The 13,005-nt window shown below is 38.8% G+C and overlaps 1 protein-coding gene across 1 annotated transcript in view; it reads right to left on the bottom strand.

Moving 5' to 3' along the window:
- Positions 1-6,239, bottom strand: part of LOC132365116 (phospholipid scramblase 2-like) — a 32,820-nt gene extending 26,581 nt beyond the window's left edge. The window contains exon 1 of the mRNA XM_059921813.1: positions 6,227-6,239. Coding sequence (XP_059777796.1) covers positions 6,227-6,239 — 13 coding nt within the window. The remainder of the gene's footprint in view (positions 1-6,226) is intronic.
- Positions 6,240-13,005: the final 6,766 nt, after the last annotated feature.

Genomic DNA, 13,005 nt, shown 5'->3' with positions numbered 1-13,005 from the left:
CCACAGCAATCAGAGAAGAAAAAGAAATAAAAGGAATCCAAAGTGTAAAAGAAGAAGTAAAACTGTCACTGTTTGCAGATGACATGATACTATACATAGAGAATCCTGAAAATGCTACCAGAAAACTACTAGAGCTAATCAATGAATTTGGTAAAGTAGCAGGATACAAAATTAATGCACAGAAATCTCTTGCATTCCTATACAGTAATGATGAAAAACCTGAAAGAGAATTTAAGGAAACACTCCCATTTACCACTGCAACTAAAAGAATAAAATACCTAGGAATAAACCTACCTAAGGAGACAAAAGACCTGTATGCAGGAAACTATAAGACACTGATGAAAGAAATTAAAGGTGATAAAAACAGATGGATAGATACACCATGTTCTTGGATTGGAAGAATCAACATTGTGAAAATGTCTATACTACCCAAAGCCATCTACAGATTCAATGCAATCCCTATCAAATTACCAATGGCATTTTTCACAGAACTAGAACAAGAAATTTCACAGTTTGTATGGAAATACAAAAGACCCCGAATAGCCAAAGCAATCTTGAGAAAGAAAACTGGAGGTGGAGGAATCAGGCTCCCAGACTTCAGACTATACTACAGAGCTACAGTAATCAAGACAGTACAGGCACAAAAACAGAAATACAGATCAATGGAACAGGACAGAAAGCCCAGAGATAAACCCACGCACATATGGTCACCTTATCCTTGATAAAGGAGGCAAGAATATACAATGGAGAAAAGACAGCCTCTTCAATAAGTGGTGCTGGGAAAACTCGAGAGCTACATGTAAAAGAATGAAATTAGAATCCTCCCTAACACCATACATAAAAATAAACTCAAAATGGATTAAAGACTTAAATGTAAGGCCAGACACTATAAAACTCTTAGAGGAAAATATAGGCAGAACACTCTATGACATAAATTACTGCAAGATCCTTTTTGACCCACCTCCTTGAGAAATGGAAATAAAAACAACAATAAACAAATGGGACCTAATGAAACTTAAAACTTTTTGCAGAGCAAAGGAAACCATAAACAAGACGAAAAGACAACCCTCAGAATGGGAGAAAATATTTGCAAACGAAGCAACTGACAAAGCATTAATCTCCAAAATTTACAAGCAGCTCATACAGCTCAATATGAAAAAAAACAAACGACCCAATCCAAAAATGGATAAAAGACCTAAATAGACATTTCTCCAAAGAAGATATACAGATTGCCAACAAACACATGAAAGGATGCTCAACATCAGTAATCATGAGAGAAATGCAAATCAAAACTACAATGAGGTATCACCTCACACCGGTCAGAATGGCCCTCATTAAAAAATGTATAAACAATAAATGCTGGAGAGGGTGTGGAGAAAAGGGAACCCTCATGCACTGTTGGTGGGAATGCAAATTGATACAGCCACTATGGAGAACAGTATGGAGGTTCTTTAGAAAATGAAAAATAGAACTACTTTATGACCCAGCAATCCCACTACTGGGCATATACCCTGGGAAAACCATTATTCAAAAAGAGTCATGTGCCACAATGTTCATTGCATCACTATTTACAATAGCCAGGACTTCGAAGCAACCTAAGTGTCCATCAATAGATTAATTGATAAAGAAGATGTGGCACATATATACAATGGAATATTACTCAGCCATAAAGAGAAACGAAATTGAGTTATTTGTAGTGAGGTGGATGGACCTAGAGTCTGTCATACAGAGTGAAGTAAGTCAGAAAGAGAAAAACAAATACCATATGCTAAAATGTATATATGGAATCTAAAAAAAAAAAGTGTATCTGAAGAACCTAGGGGCAGGACAGGAATAAAGATGCAGACGTAGAGAATGGATTTGAGGACATGGGGAGGGGGAAGGGTAAGCTGGGATGAAGTGAGACAGTGGCATTGACATATGTACACTACCAAATGTAAAATAGATAGCTAGTGGGAAGCAGCCACATAGCACAGGGAGATCAGCTCAGTGCTTTGTGACCACCTAGAGGGGTGGGATAGAGAGTGTGGGAGGGAGACACAAGAGGGAGGGGTTGTGGGGATATATGTATACCTATAGCTGATTCACTTTGTAATACAGCAGAAACTAACATAATATTGTAAAGCAATTATAATCCAATAAAGACGTTAAGAAATAACAAAGACTACCACACAACTATTAGGTACAGAAGCCAGAAACTGAAGCATGATCCAATCACTCTATGCCTTTTTTTCTACCTGAATAATGGGGATAGTTAATAATATTTACCCCATAAGATTGTCTGAGAATTGAGTTAATCTAAATTAGGCACTTAGAACAATGCCTCAGACACAGTAAGTTGTCAGTTTTAACCTATAATATTGTTAGCATCACCTTCCCTCTAAGAGATGAGCTATATGTGGCCTTGGACTTAAGAAATATAAAACTGAGCCATTTTTCTCACAAACTTTCAAGTTTGATTATAACCATTTTTAATTATGTATCACCTGCTGTAATTCTACATGGGTAGATTAAATCATTCTCCAAGTGCTTTGGATAGATATTGTAGACTTGCTAATCACTCTTCAAACAGCAACTGTGTAAGAATTTAAAGCAACAGTTCTCAGCCCTGGCTGCACATTATAATCACCTGAGGAATTAAAACTTACCAATGACTGGGTCCCACAACTAGAGTTTCTGATTTAATTTTTCTGGCATAATGCCCTGGTACTGGTGTTTTTAAGAGCTTCTGCTTAACACTTAAGTGAAGGCATGGTTGAGATTTACCACCTTAAAGTCTTAAAATTTTTCTACTGCACATTCTTTTAAGTGCAAACATCTGGATGAGGTCCAGGCCCCACTGGGAGTTTTCTGGCTAGACAAACCATTCAGAACCCAAGCAGATTTGCTTGCTCAGAGTAGTATACAAAATGCATATACCCTTTCTGCCCATAAGATTCTTTTTTTTAAATTGAAATATCATTGTTTTACAGTATTATATTTGTTTCAGGTGTCCAGCAGTGATCAAGTACTTTTATAGGTAATACCCCATTAAAAGTTATTACAAAATATTGGCTATTGAGATGATCATGTGATTTTTATCCTTCCTTCTGCTAATGTAGTGTATCATACTGATTGACTTGTGAATATTGAACATCTTGCATCCCTGGAATAAATCTCAATAGATGCTGGAAAAGCATTTGACAAAATTCACCATCCATTTATGATAAAAACTCTCATCAAAGTTGGTATAGAGTGAACATATCTCCACATAATAAAGGCAATTTATGACAAACTCACAGCTAACTTCATACTGAATGGTAAAAAGCTGAAAGTGTTTATCCTAAATTGAGGAATGAGGCAAGCATGCTCACTCTTGATGCCTCTATTTAACACAGTATCAGAAGTCCTAGCCACAATAATCAGACAAGAAAAGAAATAAAAGATATCTAAATTGGGAGGGAGGAAGTAAAACTGTCACTATTTGCAAATGACATGACATATATATATATATATAAAACCCTTAAGTCTCTACCAAAAAACTACTAGAATAAATGATTCATTAAAGTTGCAGGATACAACAGATTAATATATAGAAATCTGTTACCTTTTAATACACTAATAATGAACTATCAGAGAGTGAAAGTAAAAAAAAAAATCCCATTTAAAAATCACATAAAATAAAATAAAATACCTAGGAACAAACTTAACCAAGGAGGTGAAAGACTTATACTCTGAAAACTAAAAACACTGAAGAAGGAAATTGAAGATGACTCAAAGAAGTGGAAAGATATCCTGTGCTCTTCAATTGGAAGAATTAATATTCTTAAAATGGCCATACTACCCAAAGCAATCTACAGATTTAATGCAATCCCTATCAAAACACCCATGACAGTTTTCTCAGAACTAGAACAAATAATCCTAAAATTTATATGGAATCACAAAATTGCCAAAGCGATCTTGAGAAAAGAGTAAATAACTGGTGATATCAACCTCCCTGACTTCAGACTGTACTACAAAGCTACAGTAATGGTATTGGCACAAGATTCCTTTTGATTCTAGGTCCCTAGGTCCCTGCCTACTTGAAAATCTGGTACACCATGAACTTTGCCAGTTGGTAAAGTTCTGGTAATTTTGAAAACTGCATTTTTCTAAGTGAAGTTTTGTGACATTTTATATGCAGTGGTTCAAAAGAAATAATGTATTCCCTAGTTTGTAGTGATATGACTCAATTACTTTTCTTACAAAGGAAAGGCATGATTCAGCATGCATACAAAAGTAAAGCTTTCACATATGTTAGAAAATAAAAATGAAAATTATCCCAGGTAGCTACATTTCTCTTGGTTGCAGCTTCTGGGTTTAAGCAGTCACCTCTTCTGTGGCTCTCGATGAATACAATTAACCCCAGATAATAAATGAATCAAACACTTCCAGGGATAAATCTCCTAAATATGATTACGTGACCACAATTTTCAGAACAGATGGAGAATCAATAAAATCTTTTATTAAATATGTGTATTTTGGGGTTTAATTTATGTGTAGCTTTATATTTCATTAGCTAAATGTAAACTCACTACTTTTTTTTATTACCTCTACATCTTCACTATCCTGTATAAATAAAAATTACTTTTATGATATTTATGATAGTACATCAAACAAAAAAATCAAGAACTAGGCTACCAATTTCATTATTGGGCTTTCAATAAAATGCACTTCTATGATAAATACACATATAGGGACAGAAGACAGACACACGTACACCAGGATTTTGTGTGGATTTTTCAACACCTTTGGGTAAATACCAAGGAGTGTGATATATGGATTGTATGGTAAGAACATATTTAGTTTTGTAAGAAACTGCCAAACTATCTTCCAAAGTGGCTGCACCATTTTGCATTCCAACCAGAAACGTATGAGACTTCTTATTGCTCCACATCCTCACCAGCATTTGGTGTTATCAGTGTTCTGGGTTTTGGCCACTAAGAAGTGACATACTTATTTGTCATCTGTATATTTTCTTTCATGAGGTGTCCTTTCAATTCTTTGGCCCATTTTTCATAGGATTTTGTTGTTGTCACTGAGCTTGAATACTTTGTATATTTTGTATATAGTCCTTTATCAGATGTGTCTTTGCAAATATTTTCTCCTAGTATGTGTCCTGTCTTCTAATACTCTTGATATTGTCTTTCGCAGAGCAGAGTTTTTGATTTTAATGAAGTCCAGGTTATCAATTATTTCTTTCATTGGTTGTGATTTTGGTGTTGTAAAAAAAAGGCATCACTATACCCACAATTATCTAGATTTTCTCCTATGTCATCTTCTAGGGATTTTATAGTTTCAGTTTTTACATTTAGGTCTATAATGCATTTTGAGTTAATTTTTGTGAAGGGTGTAAGGTCAGTGTCTCGATTCACTTTTTTGCACATGGATGTCCAGTTGCTCCAGCACTATTTGTTGAAGAGACTTTGTTGCCTTGTATGCCTTGCTCCTTTGCCAAAGGTCAGTTGACTATATTTATGGGTATCTAACTATGGGCTCTCTATTCTGTTCCAGTGACAAAAATATTTGCCTATTCTTTTGCAACTACCATACTGTCTTGATACTGTAGCTATAGTAAATCTTGATTTTGGGCAGCATCAGTTCTCTAACTTTGTTTTTCTCAGGATTTTGTTCCTAACATATTCCCCTAATATATATTGGTTTTCTCTTTAGAACCTTAGAATTTTAAAAAGAGAAGGTCTTGTATTACATGCTTGATCAATATCCACCTTAGTTAGAATTTTCCTGAGAAGCAAAGAGCCTGAACATAATAATTGTTATTTATTTAAACCTATATATTTGTGTATGTTATGAAATATATATTGGGGATATATCTGAGGATTTTAAACAATGAACTGACATATTAAATTCATTATCTGTTAATTAGTATGATTTGAATAAACTTTATGTATATAAAATATACACGGAATAGGGAAAACTTATCTGGATGGAATATTGATAATTATACAATTTATTTCCCAATAAAATTAGAATTTCTTAGGTTACTCTACGATTTTTTTAAAGGGAAAAAAAGGGACTTCTTTTGTCTACATCTTCTCTATGGTCCAATTACTGAACTAGCCATTAGATTTTGGAGCATAAACAACACAAAGCAAATTGTGTCCTTTCAGAAGCCGAATAAAACATAATGACAAAAACCTGTTAACAGGATTAACATTATAGGGAGGAAGGTAAACAAAGTACTTACTTTCGTTGTCCATGATTTAAAGAGTTCTGAAAAAGAAGACCTCATATTAATACATTGTCTACAGATTTGTAAGTAAAATATGACGATTGAAACAAGGTGCTCTGAAGCTATACACTCACACACGGCATATTCCTTTATTCATCTAGTCTAGCCATATCTGGCCAGTTAAATATAGTATTGCAAATACTCTTGGTGCTATAAATAAAAGTAATGGTTCCATAAAAAGAGTTATGGAGGCACTAATTGAGATAGTGTAGTGGGGTTGTCAGAAAGTCAGATCTCAGAGCCAAAGGCAGTTTAAAATCAACCAGGCTACAAGGTGTGTATTTGGATGGCGTGAGGCATTAGAGGCAGGGGGAACTGCATAGGTAGCAGTTCTGAGGCTGGAGGGAGGGAGCTTGGCTCATTCAAGGCAATAAAGATCTGTGGGTCACAGAGCACAGAAGGAGAAATCATTAGACATGAGGATGAAGAGGTGGACAGGGAACAGTTCTTACAGGTTTCCTGTCTCTCTAAACTCTCAAAGGCCAGAGCCTGGCCTGTCTTGTCAGGACAAGACACTTAATCTTGTGTGAGATTCAGTGCTCGTTGATTCAACAATGTGCATAGTATTATTTCACTCCCTTCAGTCAGAAAGAACAGCTCCCTTATGGCTGTGAAGGCTGGCTAATGTGACTCAGCCGTTTTTTGTGACACTTCTATCCAATTGCAGAAACCCACTCATTTCCATGTGTTTGTTCAGTATTCAAAGCCCTACAATTGTCATACTCGCCAGGGCAGTATTAAGAGAAAGTTCTGTTATTAAGGAAGTTCCAGGAAGAAAAAGAGAACCCTGAATCACCTGACACTTCACACTAAGCAAGTGACACCTGTACTAAGTATTTCAAATTGCTAAACGAGGAGAATCAGTTATTGCCTTTGGGGAAGTGGCCATGCCAGAATTTCCAGGAATAACTGTCTAAATAAAACCACACGGAACCAGACAGTGAGCTTGGAGGAGCAGGGTCTTGGTCAAATATTAAAAGTAATAAATCTAATGTTTACTGAATACATTCTGCAGTGCGAGATGAAGTTATACTTCATACTCTAACGCTTGTAAAGTTACCCAGTTTCAGAGATGAGCCAAGGAAGTAACACGTAGGAAGAAACTGCCTGGGAGTCCACAGATATTAAGTAGTAGAGGCAGGTTCAAGTCAGGCAGGTGGACTCCTGAGCTAATGACTTTAGCTTCTATGCCATAAACCGCCTGTCTTCCCAATTCTTCTGGTGTTCCAGCGTGCCTAGAATAGTTTTGGCTCCAGCCACACTCCTCATTAATACTTACTGTTCAACGACAGCGAGCAGGCTCTATTAATCGTCCCTTCTAAGACCCCCAAATGCTGGCAGATGCCCCTGAGCCCAGGTCCTGGCTATGATCCAGCGCGGCTGCGCGCTGGGAAGAGACGGACTAAGCGAAGACCAGCCTACAAGGCTGTTTTAGGCAGGAAAGCCTTGGAAAGTTCTGGGACTGGCCGGGATACTGCTGGGCCAGTTGGGCCCCTCGCTGAGTCCCTGCTTTGCTTCTGAAGTCGCCTCCGGAGGCCCTGGGACCCCAGGCCCCGCCCTGTGAAGCCAACGCTAAGCCCCGCCTCGCAACCCGCCACCACCGGCCCGCCCTCCAGCTCCTGCGCGTGCGCCCTGCCTCTGCTGCGGTTCCGAGCAGTCGGAACCCAGAGAGGTCGGGGGTCCAGTGGTTCTCCTCCCCTGAGGACCAAGTCGCTGCTGGAGGGTGTGAGACCTCGAGGTGACACTGCCGCCCTGGTGAGGTTAGAGGCCAGAGAGCCTCTCAGCTCCCTTTCTTCATCCCAGAGAGTCTCCAAAAATGTTGGTTCTGAGGTTCAGGGCCTCAAGGAACTGGGACGTGGCCACCAGCTGGAACTTGGGAAGTCATTAACAGGGGAGTGGCCGCCTCCTGGGTGGGCTCTCGGTGCTGTCTCTGGGGAACTTCCTTGATTCTGGCCTTGACCTCCATCACTTAGAATCCTGTTGCTTCAAAATGGGGGAGCAGGGGCTGTTCAGAGTACAAATGAGGACCGATTAAGCTTGTTTTACTTTGTGGTCCCTTTCTTGCTCATGCTCTCTCCCCCTTTTTTTTCTTTTTTCTTTTTTGGTGAGGTGAAACTTTTATTTTTAAATTTATGATTTCTTTTTTTTTAATTCAAGTATAATTGATTTATAGTATTGTGTTAGTTTCAAGTGTACTGCAGTGATTCAGTTATTTTGCAGATTATATTCTATTATAAGTTATTACAAGATATTGGGTTGATTTCCTGTGCTATATGGTATATCCTTGTTGCTTATGTATTTTATGTATAGTAGTTTGTATCTATTAATCTCATATTCCTAATTTGTCACTCTCCCCCTCCCTCTCCCGTTTGGTTTGGTAACCATAAGTTTGTTTTCTATGTCTGTGAGTCTGTTTCTGTTTTGTGTATACGTTCATTTGTATTGCTTTTTAGATTCCACGTATAAGTGGTATCATATAAGACTTGTTTTTCTCGGTATGACTTATTTCACTAAGCATAATATTCTCTAGGTAAATCCACATTGTTGCAAATGGCAATATTTCATTCTTTTTTATGGCTGAATAATATTCCATTATATGTATGTACCACATCTTCTTAATCCAGTCATATGTTGATGGGCACTTGTGTTGCTTTCATATCTTGGCTATTGTAAATAGTGCTGTTGTGAACATTGGGGTGCTTGTATCTTTTCAAATTACTGTTTCCTTTCTTTTCCAGATATATACCCAAGAGTGGAATTGCTGGATCATATGGTAGTTTTATTTTTAGTTTTTTAAGGAACCTTCATACTGCTTTTCATAGTGCCTGCACCACTTTACATTCCCACCAACAGTGTAGGAGGGTTCCCTTTTCTCAATGCCCTGTCCAGCATTTGTTATAGCTGTTCTGACAGGTGTGAGGTGAAACCTCTTTGTGGTTTTGATTTGCATTTCTCTAATAATTGGTGATGTTGAGCATATTATCATGTACCTGTTGGCCATCTGTATGTCTTCTTTGGAAAAATGTCTCTTCAAGTCTTCTGCCCATTTTTTGATTTGTTTGTTTTTTGGATATAGAGTTGTATGAGCTGTTTGTATATTTTAGATATTAACCCCCTTGTCGGTCATGTCATTTGCAAATATTTTCTCCCATTCCATAAGTTGTCTTTCTGTGTTGTTGATGGTTTCCTTTTCTGGGCAAAGCTTTTAAGTTTTAATTAGGTTCCATTTGTTTGTTTTTGCTTTTTGTTGTTTGCCTTGGGAGACTGATCTAACAAAATATTGCTAGGGTTTTTGTCAAAGAGTGTTTTGCCTATGTTCTCTTTTAGGGATTTTATGGTGTCATGTCTTTTTTTTTTCTTTAATTTTCTTTATTTTTTATTTATCTATTTGGCTGTGCCAGGTCTTAGTTGCAGCATGTGGGATCTTTAGTTGCGGCATGCAAGCTCTTAGTTACGTCATGTGGGATCTAGTTCCCTGACCAGGGGTTGATCCTGGGGCCCCTGCATTGGGAGCGTGGAGCCTTAGCCACTGGATCACCATGGAAGTCCCATATAGTGTCATGTCTTAAATTTAGGTCTTTAAAACAGTTTGAGTTTATTTTTGTATATGGTGTGAGGGACTGTTTGAATTTCATTGTTTTACATGTAGCTGTCATGTTTTCCCAGCACTACTTGTTGAAGAGACTGTCTTTTCTCCACTGTATACTTTTGGCTCCTTTGTCATAGATTAATTGACCGTAGATGTATGGGTTTATTTCTGGGATCTGTCTTCTGTTCCATTGATCTATGGGTCTGTTTTTGTGCCAAAACCGTGCTGTTTTGATTACTGTAGCTTTTTAGTATAGTCTGAGGTCTGGGAGGGTGGCACCTCCAGCTTTATTCCTTTTTCTAAGGATTGATTTGGCAATTCAGGGTCTTTTGTGGTTCTTATGAAGTTTAGGATTATTTGTTCTAGTTCTGTGTCCAGTTCAGTTTCTGGTAGACTAATGATCTCTGTTTATTTTTTTCAGGGTTTTTCTCTTGCCCTTTCAATTGGGAGTAGTTCCTCTTTCTTTTCATTTTAGGGGAAACTTACTGGTTGTTGTCTTGAAGGGGTGTTTTCATGTGGGAGCATCCCTATGTAAACTGCGTGTGTCTGATATCTTTGGTACAAGGGCTGGGTTTGATGTGAACACCAGCCATATCTTCCCCCAAGGTGTGTTGGCCAATATCACCTTGCTAGGGTGTATGGTTGATGTTGGAGGGTCTAAAGCCTGTGCAGGTTGTGAGGCAGGACTTTCTGTCTCCTTCATGGCTGTTGCCCAGCAGTCAGGGGTGAGGTCTGCTCCTCAGTTGCTGGAGCAGAAGCCCTGAGGGTTGGGCTCGAGCTGGCTCTGTTCACTTTGAGCAGTGTTTTGACCCAAAGGAGCGGGGTGCTAAAGTAAGTGAGGCTTATGCACTTAACAGAGGTCCAACAAGCTGCCTGTGTAGGTGTCCACAGCTCTGCTCAGACAAAGCCCAGTGTCTCATTCCTTCCCATGTTGTTGCCCTAGATCTAGTGCAAGGCTGGAGTGGGCGTGGCTGGAATGTTCTCTGGGCTTGGGCTGAGGGTCAGGGCACTGTAGCTGCAGGAATTGAAGCAGCTGTGTTGGCGTCAGAGATCTGGGCCGCTTCTGGGGTGCTGATTAAGCTAGTGCCAACACTGGTACCACCCACACCCAGAACACACTCCAGTCCCCACGCCATCTCTGTGTCTCTAGATCACGTTTGCTCCCAAGACCTGTCTGTGGGCCGCCAAGCTGTGGTGTGGGATGAGCAGGACCGGGGTGTTTGCCCCGTTCAGATTGGAAAGTGGGTCAGGGTGGCAGCTGCCAGTGCAGAGCTCTCTCTGTCCTGTTTGTTGGCAAGCCAACACCTACACACTCTTTACGAGTGGAGTCTTGGATTCTCCAGGTCTTCTGTCTGTCCCAGTGGGTTCTCCCATCAGTCAAGGGGGCTGGTTTCATCTGTGTAGGGCCCCAGGATGGGATGCCCAGTCTGTGGCTCAAGCCACTCACTCCCTTAGGGCAAGGGTCTGCCCATGCAGACCTTCTCTTCCTTTCATACCCTTCCAGGGGCAGAGGTCCTGACCCTATGTCTTTTTTCTGTCCTACCAGGGTACGTGGAAATCTTCCTTTCAGCTTTGGTTGTGTAGGAGTTCTTCTTCCAGTCTCCAGTTACTTTTCCATGAGAATTTTGCCACATGTAAATGTATTTTTGATGTGTTTGTGGGGGGAAGTAAGCTCCATGTCCTCCTACCCTGCCATCTTTATCTGACCCCACTGCCTCTTTCTTTATGTCAAATGATATTTTTAACTAGTTGAAGAGTCAGAGACCAGGTGTGTAGAATGTTAAATTTTCTGCCCCAAGGCTGGCACATAAGCATGCAATAAATACATCCTTCTTAAATTGAACTGAAATGTCGTCATTGATTTTTTTAAAAATATTTATTTACAAAAGTAACACATGATCATCCAAACAATAAAGCCAAATATGGAGAAAAAAGTGAAACCTTGCCCTCTTCACTTCCTGTTTTTCTTCCCATTACAGTCAACCATGGTTAACAGACATTTGAAGATTTAACAAGAGGGGTAGATGGGAGGAGAAAAGAAGGGCCTTGGAAGGGAGGGGAACAGAGAGAAAAATTGAGAAAATAAGATGGAAAAAGAAGGGAAAAAAAACCAAGGCACTTTGGTTTGAATCCCTTCTCATCCACTTACCTCTTGTGATATTGTGAAAGTTACCTGACAGTCTCTGTGCCTCATTTTTAATGTGTAAAATGAGGATAGTAATAGTATCTACCCCATAACATTTTCATGAGGATTAAGGAAGATAAATATGTAAAGCATTTAAATTGGTGCCTGCCACAGAGTAAGCACTCAGTAAATGTTATTTATATAAAATATATGTTACAAAAGTGTATATATACATATACATAGTTTTTTTTTTTTTTACATAAATAGGATTATTTTATACAAACTGTTCTCTGACGATACATCTTAGAAATCTCCAGGCCTTTAATGCAGAACTGTATCATTGATCTAATAATATAGGTATACTTTATTTTCAAATTTTCACAATTATAAATTATTTTTATAATTTTATAAGTGATAACTATGCTGTAGTCATTATTCTTGCACCTATCTTTCAGCACAAACTACAGAAGAAGGTATTATTCTGCATACATACCTTGTTTTATTGGGCTTTGCAGGTACTGTGATTTTTTTTTTTATTTTAGTTTTTATTTTTTTAATGGGTATAGTTGTTTTACAATGTTGTGTTAGTTTCGACTGTACAGCGAAGTGGAGTTCCCTGTGCTATATAGCAGGTTCTTGTTAGTTATCTATTTTATACATATTTGTGTATGTTTGTGGCAACCCTGTGTTGTCAGATGATGGTTAGCGTTTTTTGGAATAAATTATTTTTAAGTTAAGGTACATATATACTTTTTTTACGTACGTGTTTTTTTTTTATTAATTAATTTATTTTTGGCTGTGTTGGGTCTTCGTTTCTGTGTGAGGGCTTTCTCTAGTTGCGGCAAGTGGGGGCCACTCTTCATCGCGGTGTGCAGGCCTCTCACTATCGCGGCCTCTCTTGTTGCGGAGCACAGGCTCCAGACGCGCAGGCTCAGTAGTTGTGGCTCACGGGCCCAGCTGCTCTGCGGCATGTGGGATCTTCCCAGACCAGGGCTCGAACCCGTGTCCCCTTCATTAGCA

The sequence above is a fragment of the Balaenoptera ricei genome, chromosome 4 (assembly GCF_028023285.1).
Source record: "Balaenoptera ricei isolate mBalRic1 chromosome 4, mBalRic1.hap2, whole genome shotgun sequence".
In the NCBI taxonomy this organism is placed as follows: domain Eukaryota; kingdom Metazoa; phylum Chordata; class Mammalia; order Artiodactyla; family Balaenopteridae; genus Balaenoptera; species Balaenoptera ricei.
The sequence above is the reverse complement of the archived record's forward strand: the minus strand, read 5'-3'. Positions and strand labels throughout refer to the sequence as shown.